At 43.5% G+C, this 16,070-nt stretch overlaps 1 protein-coding gene across 1 annotated transcript in view; it reads left to right on the top strand.

Annotated features, from left to right (window-relative positions):
• Positions 1 to 16,070, top strand: part of POLR1A (RNA polymerase I subunit A) — a 43,765-nt gene that overhangs the window by 4,621 nt on the left and 23,074 nt on the right. The window contains exons 5-16 of the mRNA XM_079949249.1: positions 848 to 933; positions 1,070 to 1,176; positions 2,891 to 2,977; positions 4,505 to 4,607; positions 4,723 to 4,885; positions 4,995 to 5,174; positions 7,139 to 7,261; positions 8,669 to 8,896; positions 10,077 to 10,331; positions 12,137 to 12,328; positions 13,580 to 13,729; positions 14,296 to 14,479. Coding sequence (XP_079805375.1) covers positions 848 to 933; positions 1,070 to 1,176; positions 2,891 to 2,977; positions 4,505 to 4,607; positions 4,723 to 4,885; positions 4,995 to 5,174; positions 7,139 to 7,261; positions 8,669 to 8,896; positions 10,077 to 10,331; positions 12,137 to 12,328; positions 13,580 to 13,729; positions 14,296 to 14,479 — 1,858 coding nt within the window. The remainder of the gene's footprint in view (positions 1 to 847; positions 934 to 1,069; positions 1,177 to 2,890; positions 2,978 to 4,504; positions 4,608 to 4,722; positions 4,886 to 4,994; positions 5,175 to 7,138; positions 7,262 to 8,668; positions 8,897 to 10,076; positions 10,332 to 12,136; positions 12,329 to 13,579; positions 13,730 to 14,295; positions 14,480 to 16,070) is intronic.

The following is a 16,070-nucleotide window of genomic DNA, read 5'->3' as shown; positions in this document are numbered from 1 at the left end:
GTGCAATACATTTTTATCCATCCTAGTCTTGTATTACCATATAAGACTAGGGTGGTTTTTTTTTTTTACTAAAAAAATAGGTTTAAAATTGGGGCTCGTCTTATACACGGGTAGTGCTGAGGGGTGTTTTCTTAATTTTCTTCCAAAAATAGTCTTATTCACGGAAAAATACGGTATATTCTGGGCTCAGCATTTCAAACAATGAAAAGAGTCTGCATAAAAATGATTTGGATCAATGTATTTGAGTGTAGTGACTATGAAATGTCGAAACTTTTTTAAACCCAAGAACAAAAGTGTTTAGTACAGTGGTACCTCGGGTTACAGACGCTTCAGGTTACAGACTTTTCAGGTAACCCAGAAATAAAACCTTGCTTTAAGTACTTTGCTTCAGGATGAGAACAGAAATCGTGCTCCGGCAGCGCGGTGGCAGCAGGACGCCCCATTAGCTAAAGTGGTGCTTCAGGTTAAGAACAGTTTCAGGTTAAGAATGGACCTCCGGAACGAATTAAGTACTTAACCCGAGGTACCACTGTAATGGGATGTATTTTATGTGTTTTGAAACTTTTAAGTGCAATGAAATAAGGAAACTTGTCCAGCCAAATATAATGTGTGAACCAGGTGATCACAGGTATGGTCAGTAACCATTCTGTTACGATGGTTAGAATCATTGTTGCAATTGCACTAAATGGCTGGGACCATGATGGTCAAATTCTACGTTATGTTTGTGGAAGACTGCCACCACCTACGTGAATGATGAATGTTTGAATTGAAAGTGATTAATATGTAGGCTACTGGGAGTTGTGCAAGCCAACAGTGAATTATGTAGCTGTTATTTCTTCCCTTTTAGGTAAAAAACGTATGCGAGTATAGAAGTAAACTTATCTCCCAGTTTTGGAAATTGCACATGGGTTCAAAGAGATGTCCAAACTGCAAGTAAGTATATCCATTTGATCGGAAGCCAATTAACCTTATAAGGGCTGTTTCTTTCCTCTCCCCAGCAATAACTGCTAGAATTCTGTATACTGCTTTTAATAATTGCAATGTTGTCCTTTTTTACTCTTTCTTCAAGAGCTGGAAGATCACTTGTCCGAAAAGAGCACAATAGCAAGCTCACTGTGACTTACCCTACCACAGTAATCAAGTCAGGCAAACAGATGGTAGTGGAGGAAGCAGCAAGTACGTATGTCATTGCATTGAAATGTATTTTCAGAGAAAGTATAACTTCTCATTTACTTTAAAAGCCTTCGTTTATTTTTTTAAAAAATATTTTTATTAGCAATTTCAGCATAACAAAATTTCAAAACATTTCATATTCATTATTTTTTCCCCTTTCCCCCCCATCAAACCCTCCCCCCCGAGACTTCCCTCAGCTCCTCTCTCTGATTTATCAGCACATATTATTCTCTGCATGTTATAAAATTACACATATCCTTACATTATCTATCTACCATGTTATGAACCAATAAATTTGTGTATGTTTATTCAAAACCTGCCAAGGTGTCCAGTTCATTTTGTTGTATTTTTAGATAATTTGTATAAAGCTCCCATTCTTCCTTAAAGTCACAGTTGTCCTTGTCCCGCAATTTGTATATCAGTTTAGCAAGCTCTGCGTAGCTCATCAATTTTTCCTGCCACTGTTCTTTCGTTGTGATTTCCTCATTCTTGTATCTGAAGAAGTGTGCATGCACACAAAAGCTCATACCTAGAACTAACTTAGTTGGTCTTTAAGGTGCTACTGGAAGGAATTTTTCTCTTTTTTTTCTTTTATTTTGTTTTTCCATCCTTGTGCTCTCAAGACTCTTGCCTCTGTTGTAGCATACATAAATAAGTGCTTTGTTTTCCTTGGCAGGTCTTGTCCTACAATCCCTAACAGAAATGCTTCTGGTTTTTTTACAAATGTCATTTTAAACATTTTTTTCAATTCAGTGTATATCATTTCCCCCCTTTTTTTAACTTCTCTACATTCCCACCACATATGATAAAAAGTCCCTTCTTTTTCTTTACATGTCCAACATATGTTTGACCCGCTTTTGTACTTTTTTGCTATCTGTACTGGTGTGATATACCATCTATACATAATTTTCATATAATTTTCTTTCAAAAGAGAACAATCTGTAAAATTCAAATTTACTTTCTACAATTTTTCCCATTCCTCAAATTGTATATTATGTCCTGTGCCCATTTGATCATAACTGATTTGACCTCCTCGTCTTTTGTTTCCCATTCTAGCAGAATACTATATGCTTTCTTCAACAGCTTCCCAATTACAGTGGTGCCCCGCAAGACGAACGCCTCGCAAGACGGAAAACCCGCTAGACGAAAGGGTTTTCCGTTTTGGAGGCGCTTCGCAAAATGAATTTCCCTATGGGCTTGCTTCGCAAGACGAAAATGTATTGCGAGTTCCTGCGGGTTTTCCCCCCTTTCCCCCCCCTTTTCCTAAGGCGCTAAGCCGCTTATCAGCTGATCTGCTGATAAGCCGCTTAACAGCTGATCGCTAAAAGCCGCTAAACCGCTAATAGCGCTAATCTGCTAAGCTGTCAATGGGCTTGCTTCGCAAGACGAAAAAACCGCTATACGAAGAGCCTCACGGAACGGATTAATTTCGTCTTGCGAGGCACCACTGTACTTATTTTTATTTACTTGGAGCTGTTCCTTTGTCACTGGCTATATCAAAGACCCAGTGGGTGGATGTGTAGCTAGAATATTTAGAAGTTTAGCTTACCATTTGTGTGTGCAGCTTTCCACTGGGATTGGCTGTAGCTGACTGCTGCTGGTATTGAACAAGTGCCGTTTTTATTAATTTGTGTTTTATTTGTATGAAATTCTAAAAATAACTTCTTATGGAATTTTAATGGTTTTTTTTCCTAATCCATAAACTTTAACTCCTTAGCCATAGATGAAACCCAGCTGGGAAAACGTGGCTATATGACACCTGCTATTGCCAAAAAGCATGTTGAAGCCTTGTGGAATAATGAAGGTAAGTGATTGGTCCTTATTTATAATTGGGGTGTGTGTTGTGTCTGTCCATATTTATGGATACAGCATATAGAACCATTCCTGTTGTGGGTTTGATTTTTGCTATGTTTTGAGAATTCCTTGCTCTTGGCATCGACACATCTCAGATGGTTGAGAGGTGCTACGTTTGCCTCTTCCAAATACTGCGAAAGGGGGTATCCTGTGACATCGGTATCTGGTCTTTTCTGTGGGTAGAAAGTGTTGGCTATTTGCAGTTTAGTAGCACTGCAGAGAGCTTGCTGGGGAGACCATGCATGACAAGGAACTCAAAAATAACTTTAACAAGGTTTTAATAACAAAACAGAAACTCCTTTTACACTAAAGATAATGACAACAAACATGACCCAACCACCAACCCATCCCCCAGGGTAATGAGAGACCTAGGTGCTGCTCCTTATATACTATGCCCAAATGCTGACACAGCTTAATTAACACAACCTAGCAGCACCTGCTGTGTTTCACAGCTGCAAGACTGGGTCTCGTTATTTGCCCTGGCCCTTAAAGACATACACAACTTGTGAAACAATAATGAACCTTCACATTTTACAGTGACCATTCAACAGAAAGAACTGAAAACGTGTCTCACTTCTCAAGTTGAGGAACTTGTGCTATATCTAAATTATTTACAGTGTACACCAGGGCTCAGCCCAGATGTCATCGTGCCCAGAGTAGAAAGTTCAAGAACTGCTGCTAATTAACATGGCGCACAGTCCAACAGGATGCTTTCCTGAACAGGCTTCATTAAAATAGTTGGGAGCTGTGCAAAAGTTGTGTTCCATGCAGCTGCCATTTATTTCAACCCCAATGGATTTTGTCTTGTGTGCCAGATTTCGGTGTTCCCCAGTCTGCCACCCGTCATCTTATTTCACAGTTGCATCTGAGCTGGTTGCCTTTTGGTTGTGGGTTTTTGGGTGGCACTAGAAGATTTATAATGGCTGTTTCAAAGGTTGTAAAGGTAAAGGGACCCCGGACCATTAGGTCTAGTCGTGGCCGACTCTGGGGTTGCGGCGCTCTTCTCGCTTTATTGGCCGAGGGAGCCAGCGTACAGCTTCCGGGTCATGTGGCCAGCATGACTAAGCCGCTTCTGGCAAACCAGAGCAGCGCACGGAAACGCCGTTTACCTTCCCGCCGGAGCGGTACCTATTTATCTACTTGCACTTTGACGTGCTTTCGAACTGCTAGGTTGGCAGGAGCAGGGACCGAGCAACGGGAGCTCACCCCCTCATGGGGATTCAAACCACCGACCTTCTGATCAGCTCTGTGGTTTAACCCACAGCACCACCTGCATCCCTTCAAAGGTTTTAGGAGGATATAAATTATGTCCATGCTCACAGCCATGAATACACAGGAAACTATCAAATGGATTTGTTGGAAAACATACGTTGTAGGTGTGTGCTCTGCGAACTATTTGTATTAACACCTGTTTTTGTGTGTTACAGCTTTGACCTAAATGTAGCAAGGTGCTAATGCTTCTTTTTTCTGTTTTTAGGTTTTTTCCTTTGCAAGCTTCTCTCTGGCATGACAGCCATTGGTGATTCAAGTTTCAATCCTGATATGTTCTTCCTCGATAAACTTGTTGTTCCACCTTCCAGGTAATGAAGCACTTTTGGACTTTATTTCACAATGCTATCCTGAAAGTTTTTACTGATTTACAGTTGTGATTTGTATCAGCTCTAGAAAGAGGGTATTGCTTATCTCTGGTTATAGATATCGTCCCGTGAATCGCATTGCAGACCAGATGTTTGCAAACGGTCAGACAGTGAACTTGCAAGCTGTGATGAAGGATGCTCTTCTGACTCGGAAACTTCTGGCTTTCATAGCTCAGGAACAGTGTCAGTCGTTGCAAATTGAAGAAGGAGACCTGAAGACGGTAAGGTCAGGAGGACCTGTTCAGTGTCTGTCGTATCAGTGGAAAATGCATGCGGTTAAAACCCAATGAGGCTTTTTGACCTCAGTAGTTTTATTTTTATGTTTCACAGATAAACACAGATAAACAACCTGTGGAGCCCCTGGACCGTTCTGTCCTAGTGACAATCCCAGGGCAGACTACTGCAGATAAGCTTTACAACATTTGGATTCGTCTTCAGAGCCATGTAAATATTGTGTTCGACAGCGACATGGATAAGTTAATGTCTGAAAAGTACCCTGGTGTACGTCAGGTGAGAGCTGCAGAAATATTCAGTGTTTGGTTGAGTATTCTGAAGTTGTTGGAAGGAGTTTGATACATTGTGAACTACAGTCGTACCTTGGTTTTCAAATGGCTTAGTCCTCGAATGTTTTGGCTCCCGAATGCCGCAAACTTGGAAGTGACTGTTCCTGTTTGTGAACTATTTTTGAAAGCCGAACTCCCAATGGGGCTTCCACGGCTTCTAATTGGCTGTAGGAGCATCCTGCAGCCAATCAGAAGCCAATCAGAAGTTTTGGAAGTCGAACAGACTTCCGGAATGGATTCCGTTCGACTTCCAAAGTACGACTGTATTCCTGACACTTATTTTGCATACAGTGGTACCTCGGTTTACAGACGCTTCAGGTTACAGACTCCGCTAACCCAGAAATATTACCTCAGGTTAAGAACTTTGCTTCAGGATGAGAACAGAAATCATGCAGCGGCAGCGGCACAGAGGCAGCAGGAGGCCCCATTAGCTAAAGTGGTGCTTCAGGTTAAGAACAGTTTCAGATTAAGAACAGACCTCCAGAACGAATTAAGTTCTTAACCCGAGGTACCACTGTATTTTAAAAATGCTCTTCAGCAAAACTGCTCCCAGCACAGGTCACAGTGAAATATAAAGAACAGAATACCAAGACACTGTAGCAAAACAAACCAGTTGTAATAAAGCCAGCAATCAAGCAGCACTTAAGCTAAGTTAAGAGACAGAAGTTTAAAAGTCTGGGAGAATGAAAGAAAACATTCATTTGGAGCCAAAAAAGATAGCAGAGAAGGCCTAACTAGGAGGGCCTAAGGAGTGGTGAGGGATTGTCATAAATGAGGTACCAGCACCAAAAATAGGTCTGTCAAGTCACTACCCATCTCGTCTCAAATATATTGGGGAGCCCACCCAGATGAGAGTTCTCCACCAGTGACTTCAGGTGGGCTGGCTGATACGGGACCAGACTTCCTTCAGGTATCCAGGTCCCAAGCCATGTTAAGGCTTTGAAGGTACGCAGCGACGTTTCAAAATGTGCTCTAAAACGAACAAGAAGCCAGTGCAGTTCTTGTAAGTGCTGGCATGATAGGCTTCCAACTTTCAGTCCCAGTTCGTTTAGAATACAGCTGCTAGGCTTAAAACTAATTTGCAAGCAGCTTTTGAAAATAATGCATTGTGATATCCAATTCTGGATTTTTCCAGAGCATGGATTACCATAACCAATCTTGGCTGATGCAAGTCACACAATGATATACAGGCCACCTGAATCTCTAGTGACAAAGTTGGGTTTAGGAGCAACCCCAGACCTTAAGCCTGATCTTTAAGGGCATGGAAGTAGCCAATACGATGCCTTCGGATATTGTTGGGCTCCAACTCGCACAATCCCTGACTGCTGGCTATGCTGGCTGGAGTCCAAGATTTGAGAGGCCAGAGTTCCCCCTATGTCTGCTTTAGGGGGAGTAAATCCTCATCTGCTGAACACCATTTCCTTGAGCAGACAAACCACATAATCCACCAAATGTCCATTTTGTAAGGACTGAGTTTTAGATTATTGGCCCTCATCCAACAGTTCAGAACCTGCGCCATCTCACCTGACTTGAATGTAAATGAGAAGTTGAGTTAGGTGTCATTCGTATATTGAGGGCACCTCACCAGATGACCTTCCCCAGCAGTTTCATGTAGATTTCCTTGAACTTTGATGCTGAAAACCTAAATAGACAAGAATGAACTGATCCACTGGGTCTTCTCCTTTATGAGCTGCTTCTGTTGAAACCTACAATTCAATACAATGAATAAGTATATCTTATTTTTTCAAACGTACAGCCGGTTACATCTTGTGTGTTTATTGAATATGTTTCACATAACCAGAGGTTTGTTGTTGTTTCTTGAAAACCTAAATAGGTCAAAATAGTGAAAATGTCTGTCCGTCTCTCTCTCTCCCTCTCCCTCCCCCCTCCCCCTCCCCATTTGTGATAAAGTTTCTGGAGAAAAAAGATGGCCTGTTCCGCAAGCATATGATGGGAAAGCGAGTGGATTATGCAGCTCGGTCAGTCATTTGCCCTGACATGTACATTCGGACCAATGAAATTGGCATTCCTATGGTAAGAGAAGCCTACTTAGTGCAGAAGGTGGTTTATCATTGTGGAGATTTTGGGGGTTGGCATTTTTATACCTTTCCATAATTTTAGAAGATGTTGTCTTTAATAATAATAATAGTAGTAGTAGTAGTAGTAGTAGTCGTTCTTGTACCCCACCCATCTTATTGGGTTGCCCCAGCCACTTTGGTGGCTTGCAACAGAATATACAGTGGTATGTTGGTTTACTAACTTAATCCGTTCCGGAAGTCCATTCTTAAACCAAGGCGTTCTTTCCCATAGCAGCGGGGGACTCGATTTACACTCAACAGGAAGCAGAACATGTTCTGCTTCCAAGGCAAAGTTCACAAACTTTGCAGCATTCTTCATCCAAGTTGTTCATAAACTAAGCTGTTCTTAAACCAAGGTACCACCGTAATAGAACACAAGAAAACATTTAGCATTCAAAGCTTCCTGAAACAGGGTTGCCTTCAGATGTCTATGAAAAGTCATATAATTGATTTGCTCTTTGACATCTGATGGGAGGGTGTTCTACAAGGTGCATGTAACTACCAAGAAGGCCTTCTGCCTGGTTCCCTGTAACTTCACTTCTTGCAGTAAGGGAACCGCCAGAAGGCCCTTGGAGCTGGACCTTACTTCTAAAGCTGGGAATTTGTGTCTTCTAATATACAGTGGTGCCCCGCAAGACAGAAAACCCGCTAGACCAAAGGGTTTTCCATTTTGGAGGTGCTTCGCAAAACGAATTTCCCTATGGGCTTGCTTCGCAAGACGAAAATGTCTTGCGAGTTCCTGCGGGGTTTTTTCCCCTTCCCCCCCCCCCCTTTTCCTAAGCCCTAAGCCACTTATCAGCTGATTCGCTGATAAGCTGCTTATCAGCTGATCCGCTGATAAGCCGCTAATAGCGCTAATCCGCTAAGCTGTCAATGGGCTTGCTTCGCAAGACGAAAAAACCGCTAGACGAAGAGCCTCACGGAACGGATTAATTTCGTCTTGTGAGGCACCACTGTATTTCCTCTGAAACATCTTGCAGTGATGATTGGTCAGGCAGGCTTCATTGGGAACACATAATGACTATGTGTGTATCACCACCAATATACATAGCACTTTGCAAAGTAACATCAGCCAAAAAAAGGACCCACATGGAGCCAACAAACTAAATGTACAGAGAAGGACGGACCAAAAGAGGAAGAAGAAGGAATGATAAAAGGCAGGGCCAGCTTATTTTGACCTTGCTACAGTTGTGGGTGAGAGTTAAAGGCCCATGACAGCGAATAATATTTATCTCGCTAGTACACTGATTACTTAGTCTTCTGGAATCGGGTGACAAGAGTAAGGAGAATGGAAGTGAATCTCTGCTCTTGTGATACCACGGACAAGAACTTGATCCTTGCCTTTGCTTTTTCTTCCTTGTAGGTGTTTGCTACCAAGCTGACTTATCCTCAGCCTGTAACTCCCTGGAATGTCCAAGAATTGAGGCAGGCGGTCATCAATGGTCCCAATGAGCACCCAGGTGCTTCCATGGTTATCAACGAAGATGGGTCTCGCACGATACTGAGCACAGCCAGTCAGACCCAGAGGGAAGCCATAGCCAAGCAACTTCTGACTCCTTCCACAGGGGCACCGAAACCAGGGATAAAAATTGTGAGTAGAGTTGCTTCACATATAAGGGCACTTCAGGGCAGCCAACATAGTGCTCTCCAAATGGTTGGAGGTCCAGTGGTCAGGGATGATGGGAGTTGTAGTCCCATCATCCCTGACCGTTGTAGGTGGAGGGCATCATATTGGATAATGCCCCTGACCTAGAAGTTAGGAGGATGAGATTAAAGACTTAAAACAAAAAAACCCCACAACCCTCCCTGGCTAGATGACTCAACTTGCATCATTGAAGATTACAGGACTTCTAGCAGTCCACCACCAAGCTGGCTCCATCAGGTCCAAAACTTAGAGCAAGGGGTGCAGGATAACCTGGTCCCCTCTCAACACCTTCCCCAGTCAAGGGAACACATTTCCCTCCTTAGGCAAATGGAACATTGCTTTCTGAAGCCTCAGTATCTGATATTCTGACCAGATGGTACTGGACCACTAGGTGAAAAGCAGATTCTGGGTTCTCCTTACTTCTCTGTGAATTCTCCTTCCACTTTGGCTAGCTGTGTCCTTTTAAACATGCTTTTTTTGGGGGGGGGCTTTGTTGTTTTGTTTTCATTTTAATAGTGTATTTTGAGTTCTCATCTTGTTGTGAACTACCCTGTGGTACCTCGGGTTACATCCGCTTCAGGTTACATATGCTTCAGGTTACAGACTCTGCTAACCCAGAAATAGTACCTCGGGTTAAGAACTTTGCTTCAGGATGAGAACAGAAATTGTGCTCCTGTGGCGCAGCGGCAGCGGGAGGCCCCATTAGCTAAAGTAGTGCTTCAGGTTAAGAACAGTTTCAGCTTAAGTACGGACCTCCGGAATGAATTAAGTACTTAACCTGAGGTACCACTGTATACAGATTAAACAAACGAAACAAGTAACGGACCATGAATAAAAAGAAAAATTCCTAGGAGGGTGTTGTAACAAGACTCCTTCCTCCTCTTCACCTGGCTCCAATCTCACGTAACTGCTCAGGCCTGCAATGGATTCCATGAGAGTCCTGTGCCCCATTAGTTTCAGTCAATGGATTCCACCATCAAGGAAGAAGAGGGGAGAGACACAGGTTGCAGTTTCTTAGCCTTTAGGAGGGAAGAAAGGCTCTGTGTCTCCTACTGTGTATTGAGAAATTATCCTAACTCCCTTGGAAAGATTTCTTAATATGTGGCTGAACTTGAACCTCTTGCAGGTGTGCCGCCATATTAAAAACGGAGATGTCCTTTTGCTGAATCGGCAGCCTACCCTTCACAGACCCTCCATCCAAGCTCACCGAGCCAGGATCCTGCCCGAAGAGAAGGTCCTGAGGCTTCACTATGCCAACTGCAAAGCCTACAACGCTGATTTTGACGGCGACGAAATGAACGCCCACTTCCCTCAGAACGAACTGGGCAGAGCTGAAGCCTACGTCCTGGCGTGTACTGATGAACAGTATCTTGTCCCCAAGGTGAACCGGGGAGCAAATTGTGTTGGACGTTGCTTGATTCCCCCCCCCCCCCCGCTTCCTTTGCATTTTGCTTCTCTGTTTTTCAGCCGTGTGGTGGTAGGAAAGATAGGTGCTGCACGACTCTTTATCTGCCAGCAGAGGAAACAGGATTGTGAACTTACAAAAAGTATTGGTGGGCATAGATTGCCAGGCTTTGGAATTGCCAGTGGATGCTCTGGGAGGGTCCAGCTGCCATCGATTTGCATGCCAATCAATGGAGCACAAGGCCTCTGAATTCATATTTTTTTTTTAATGATATTTTATTGAATTTTAACAATAAAAAGTTATAAAACAAGCAGTAAAGAAAACACAAGAAAAAATACAAAAACACAAAATACAAAAAATACAGACAATTAACATACAAACAAAAAAAAACAGAAAAACAAAAGTCCCTCTTTTTTATCTTCTCCTCTTTAGTTAACTTATTTTCCTGACTTCCTCACGCCTCCCTTTTTTTGTATTCCACTTAAAATTTAATTCAGCAAATTCATTAACTTCAAGCTTTCAATTACCATCAGCCCATTCTTACATAGTCTTTTACTTTGTTACTAGAACCCCTTCATTTCATTTCAATGTCAATTCAGCGCTGGCTATGCACTGGGAGGGAGCCAGGGTGGTATAATTTTATAACTGAGCTGTGGTACAACTCGAGGTGGGGTGTTTTTGGGGGTGGGGGGGTGGAGCTTTTGAAAATTGAAAATCTAAGGCAGCCACTGGCAAAGTGACCAACTTTGGGATGGGGGTCTGATGATAATGTCCACCGTGGTATTTTAAAGCATGGTTTTTGTTGTTGTTGTTTAGTCGTGTCCGACTCTTCGTGACCCCATGGACCAGAGCATGCCAGGCACTCCTGTCTTTGTCCATGGAGTTTTCTTGGCAGGGATACTGGAGTGGCTTGCCGGTTCCTGCTCCAGGTGGATCATGTTTGGTCAAAACTCTCCACTATGACCTGTCCATCTTGGGTGCCCTGCTCGGCATAGTTCATAGCTTCTCTGAGTTATTCAAGCCCCTTCGCCACGGCAAGGCAGTGATCCATGAAGGGGAAAGCATGGTTTAGCAATTGTAAAAATCCAGAGGGTATATGTAATGTCTTGAAGGGAGGGGATGGCAAAGTTGATTGCAGTGGCATTGTGTGGGGTGGCGGTGGGAAGAAGAGCAGTTAGCCCAGGCTTCCTCAGCCTCGGCCCTCCAGATGTTTTTGGCCTACAACTCCCATGATCCCTAGCTAGCAGGACCAGTGGTCAGGGATGATGTGAATTGTAGTCTCAGAACATCTGGAGGGCCGAGGTTGAGGAAGCCTGAGTTAGCCTTTTGCTGCATGACATTTTGAGCAGCAAAATTCCCTCTCCAAGATGCGTTGCAGTCTGGAGAGGCCTTTCACCCTTTTCCACGTTGGGGGGGGGAGGGAGAGAAAGTGGGTGGTGGTGTTTATTGCAGAAGCAGCCTGTGGGGAAAGAGCTTTTCCTCAGCCTCCCTGCCATTAACTTTGCAGCGTCCCCTAACGCTTACTTCCTTAAAGTACCTTCATGCTTCGCAGCCCCAGGATGGTTGCGTTGCCTCACAGTTGTAAGCCCCTCTGAGCCACAGTCTCCCAGCCTGTAGTGTGGTGATAATAACAGTGGGCTGCTGATTTTGTCCAAGGTCTTTTCCAAGTTAATTTGTAATTTAATCCTTTAAGTGCAGTGTTTAAAGGAGCTACAGAATTTCCCACTGGACCTGCTAACATAGCGCTTGACGCTTCCTTTTCTGTCTGGTTTATTTCTCAGGATGGGCAGCCGCTCGCAGGTTTGATCCAAGATCACATGATCTCTGGTACCAGTATGACCACACGGGGCTCCTTCTTCACTAGAGAACAGTATGTGGAACTTGTGTATCAAGGGCTGGTAGACAAAAAAGGAATGGTGAAGCTTCTCCCTCCGGCCATTATAAAGCCGCAACACTTGTGGACAGGGAAGCAGGTAGGTTAACCAGTACACCTTAAATAAAATAGTCTATTCAGAGTTGAACAGTATGATTGAAGGCTTGCCCTTTCACTGAAATAATGGGCACATATTTGGTGTTTGTGTGTGTGTGTGTGTGCGCGCGCGTGCGTGCACGCACACACACACACACACACATATATACAGTGGTACCTCTGGTTGCGGACGGGATCAATTCCGGAGCTCTGGTTGGGTCCCGAGGTTTTTGCAACCAGAGGTGCCTGTTCTGCGCATGCACATGGTGCAGCAGAGCTCTTCTACTCATGCGCATGGTGCATATACTTCCGGGTTTGCTGCATGCGTATCCCGAAGGGTACGTAACCAGAGGTGCTCGTAAGTAGAGGTACCACTGTGTGTGTGTGTGTGTGTGTGTGTGTGTGTGTGTACACACACATCTATATATCTATATCTCTGGAGTTATTAGATTGTGGTTTTTGTTTGTTTGTATAATGCAGTTTCCCCTTGATAGTGTGAAGGAGCAGTCTGTAGCTATACACCTGATAGACCTGGATAGAAACAAGAGGAATGAGTCTAGCTGGTTAAGAATATGCCCTATCCCTCCTGCTGCTCTTGGCTGTGTTGCTGCCTGCTGAAACAGGACTGGAGACTCCCCAGTTTTCCTTTTAACATGCTGGACTTTTCCAATATGTTTTCCCCCACCTGCCCCCATTATGTTCAGCTTCTTTCCATATTTTTCATTCTTTTCTTCTCTTTCCCGCCCATCATGTTTTCCCCCATTTTCCTCCAGCTCCCCTCGCCTTTCCCCCCTAGAATGCAATTCTGTGAGCAGGGGATTGTTTGTTGTTGTTTTTTATGCAGCACCTCCCGTTAGTTCATAATAGGTGCTTACTAAATATATTTTTAACTGTTTTCTTTTATAAACCGCGCTTCATCTGAAGATCTCAGAGTGGTTCACAAAATAAAAATACAGGGCAAAAGGATACAATGAAAAAGTGAAAACACAACAATACCCCCCCTCCCACAAACAAACAAAAAGATGGGTGAAGATGGCTAAAACACAGAGATCCTTTTGATAGGTTGCCTGCATCCAAGGCCTTGTTGTGTTTGTGCAGTTCATCATTGTATGTATGTGCTTCCTGCTGTTCTATCCACACAGGTGAATACACCACTTGCCAACAGGTAGGAGTAGGTAAATGCTTTGAAGGGACCAACTGCACATCAGAACGAATTCCTTTTCCATTTGTAATCAAACCTTGTATTCCATCGCAGGTTGTTTCTACATTGTTAATAAATGTAATTCCAGAGGATCACATTCCACTGAACTTGCTAGGGAAAGCCAAGATTGATGGGAAAGCCTGGATGACAGGCTCTGCCAGTAGAATTCATGGATCGGGTCTTGCCTTTATGTGCGAATCGCAGGTATGGTTCGATGTTTAATAATGTACAGGGTCGAAAAGGGTCCCAGAGTTTTGGCTGGCCTTGCTGGCCAGACAGAACAGTCCTTATTGACATATGAGCATAACATGATCAATACAGGCAACTCCCTATTTATGCAGGGGTTATATTCCGAAGCACTGCATGTTTAAGTGACATTGCGCATATTTGAAACATCATTGAAACAGAAATAGCCTGCAAATCCCACCTCACCTCTGCCCTGTGCTGCCCCTTTTTGTGACGTTTTTGGGTCACTTCTGGGTTCAGCGCGATGCACATATGTGCAGTTGCACACACATTGAACATGAGCAGATGGGGCTCTGAGGCTCCAGGCCCTGTCTGTCCACCCTGGCATTATTATTACTATAATTAATTAAATTTCTATACCATTCTTAATCTGAAGATCACAGAGCAGTTTACAGTATAAATGCAGGTCAAGGATCTGTGCTATTTTCGCAAAACCAAAATGGGCATCTAAAAGTGCACTAAAAGAGGAAGTTTCGGTGTGGGTGTAGTCAAGTCTTGACTTGGAAGTCTTTTATATCTGCCAGGTTGTCATCAGAAATGGAGAACTGCTCTGTGGGGTGTTGGATAAGGCACATTATGGTAGCTCTGCCTATGGGCTGGTCCACTGCTGCCATGAGGTCTATGGTGGTGAGACCGGTGGAAAGGTGCTCACAGCTCTGGCTCGGCTCTTCACTGCCTACCTGCAGTTCTACAGAGGTTTTACAATGGGTGAGTAATCCAGTTCTCTTTACTGTTTCTCTTAAAAAGAATTACACAGTTGTTTCAGCACCCAAAATATTAATGAAAACATCTCCTAAAATGACACTTCTGCTCTGATCCTTTATTTGAAAGTAATCTGCATTTAAGGGACGCGGGTGGCGCTGTGGGTTAAACCACAGAGCCTAGGGCTTGCCGATCAGAAGGTCGGCGGTTCGAATCCCCGCGATGGGGTGAGCTCCCATTGCTCGGTCCCTGCTCCTGCCAACCTAGCAGTTCAAAAGCACGTCAAAGTGCAAGTAGATAAATAGGAACCGCTCCGGCGGGAAGGTAAATGACGTTTCCGTGCGCTGCTCTGGTTCGCCAGAAGCGGCTTAGTCATGCTGGCCACAATGACCCGGAAGCTGTACGCCGGCTCCCTCGGCCAATAAAGCGAGATGAGCGCAGCAACTCCAGAGTCGGTCACGACTGGACCTAATGGTCAGGGGTTCCTTTACCTTTAATCTGCATTTGGATGGTTCTCTCTTGGTTAAGTGTGTATCTTTTCTTTCTGAACTTTATTGACAAATAACGGTTCCCATTGATTGATTCCTATGAGGAATTTTCCAATGTGTTCCCGACCATGGAATTTTGACTCCCCCCCCCCCAAAGAAACCCTCTGAAACCTTAGTAAAGTACAGATCGCTACAGTTCCCCAGCCAACCTACAAAAGGCAGGTAAAGAAGTAAAAATTCTGTCTGTTCAGCTGTCTGAATCTGTCGTGTGTACAGTGGTTCCTTGGGTTAAGAACTTAATTCGTTCCAGAGGTCCGTTCTTAACCTGAAACTGTTCTTTTAAAAAATATATATATATTCATTTTATAACACAAATAAAAAACACAAACAGAAAAGACAAACAATACAAACAAATTATTGTCATATCCTTATTTTTCTGAACATCGTTAAGTGAGCTTCCATAAGTCCCACCTATCTGATTTTCATTTTACTTCATCTTTAGCAGTTTACATATATAATAATTTCTAACCATCTTTTTTCCCCTTTTCCCCCACACTTACTTTAACCATAAAAACTTCACATTTTATCACTTATAAAATACACTGTCTTCTTCTAACCCTACCGCCTATATCCACTTCCAAAGCTATTCTAAGATTTAAATATTAACATATTTTTTTCAAATATTCCTTAAACTTCTTCCAATCTTCTTCCACCATCCCTTCTCTCTGGTCTCGGAGTCTCCCGGTCAGTTCAGCAAGTTCCATATAGTCCATCATCAACCTGAAATTGCTCTTAACCTGAGGTACCACTTTAGCTAATGGGGCATTCCGCGCCGCCGCTGCGCGATTTCTGTTCTCATCCTGAAGCAAAGTTCTTAACCTGAGGTGCTATTTCTGGGTTAGCGGAGTCTGTAACCTGAAGTGTCTGTAACCCGAGGTACCACTGTATAGTGAGGTTTGGGTACTAATTCCTCATATTCGGATCAGTGAATGTTTGTCTAGCAAGCATTCGGGAAGCGACACCTGTGTGCATATAGAATAGACCAGTGTTTCCCAACCTTGGGCCTCCAGCTGTTTTTGGACTACAACTCCCATCATCCCTAGCTAGCA

The sequence above is a fragment of the Podarcis cretensis genome (assembly GCF_951804945.1).
Source record: "Podarcis cretensis genome assembly, chromosome: 13".
NCBI classification, from domain to species: domain Eukaryota; kingdom Metazoa; phylum Chordata; class Lepidosauria; order Squamata; family Lacertidae; genus Podarcis; species Podarcis cretensis.
The sequence above is the reverse complement of the archived record's forward strand: the minus strand, read 5'-3'. Positions and strand labels throughout refer to the sequence as shown.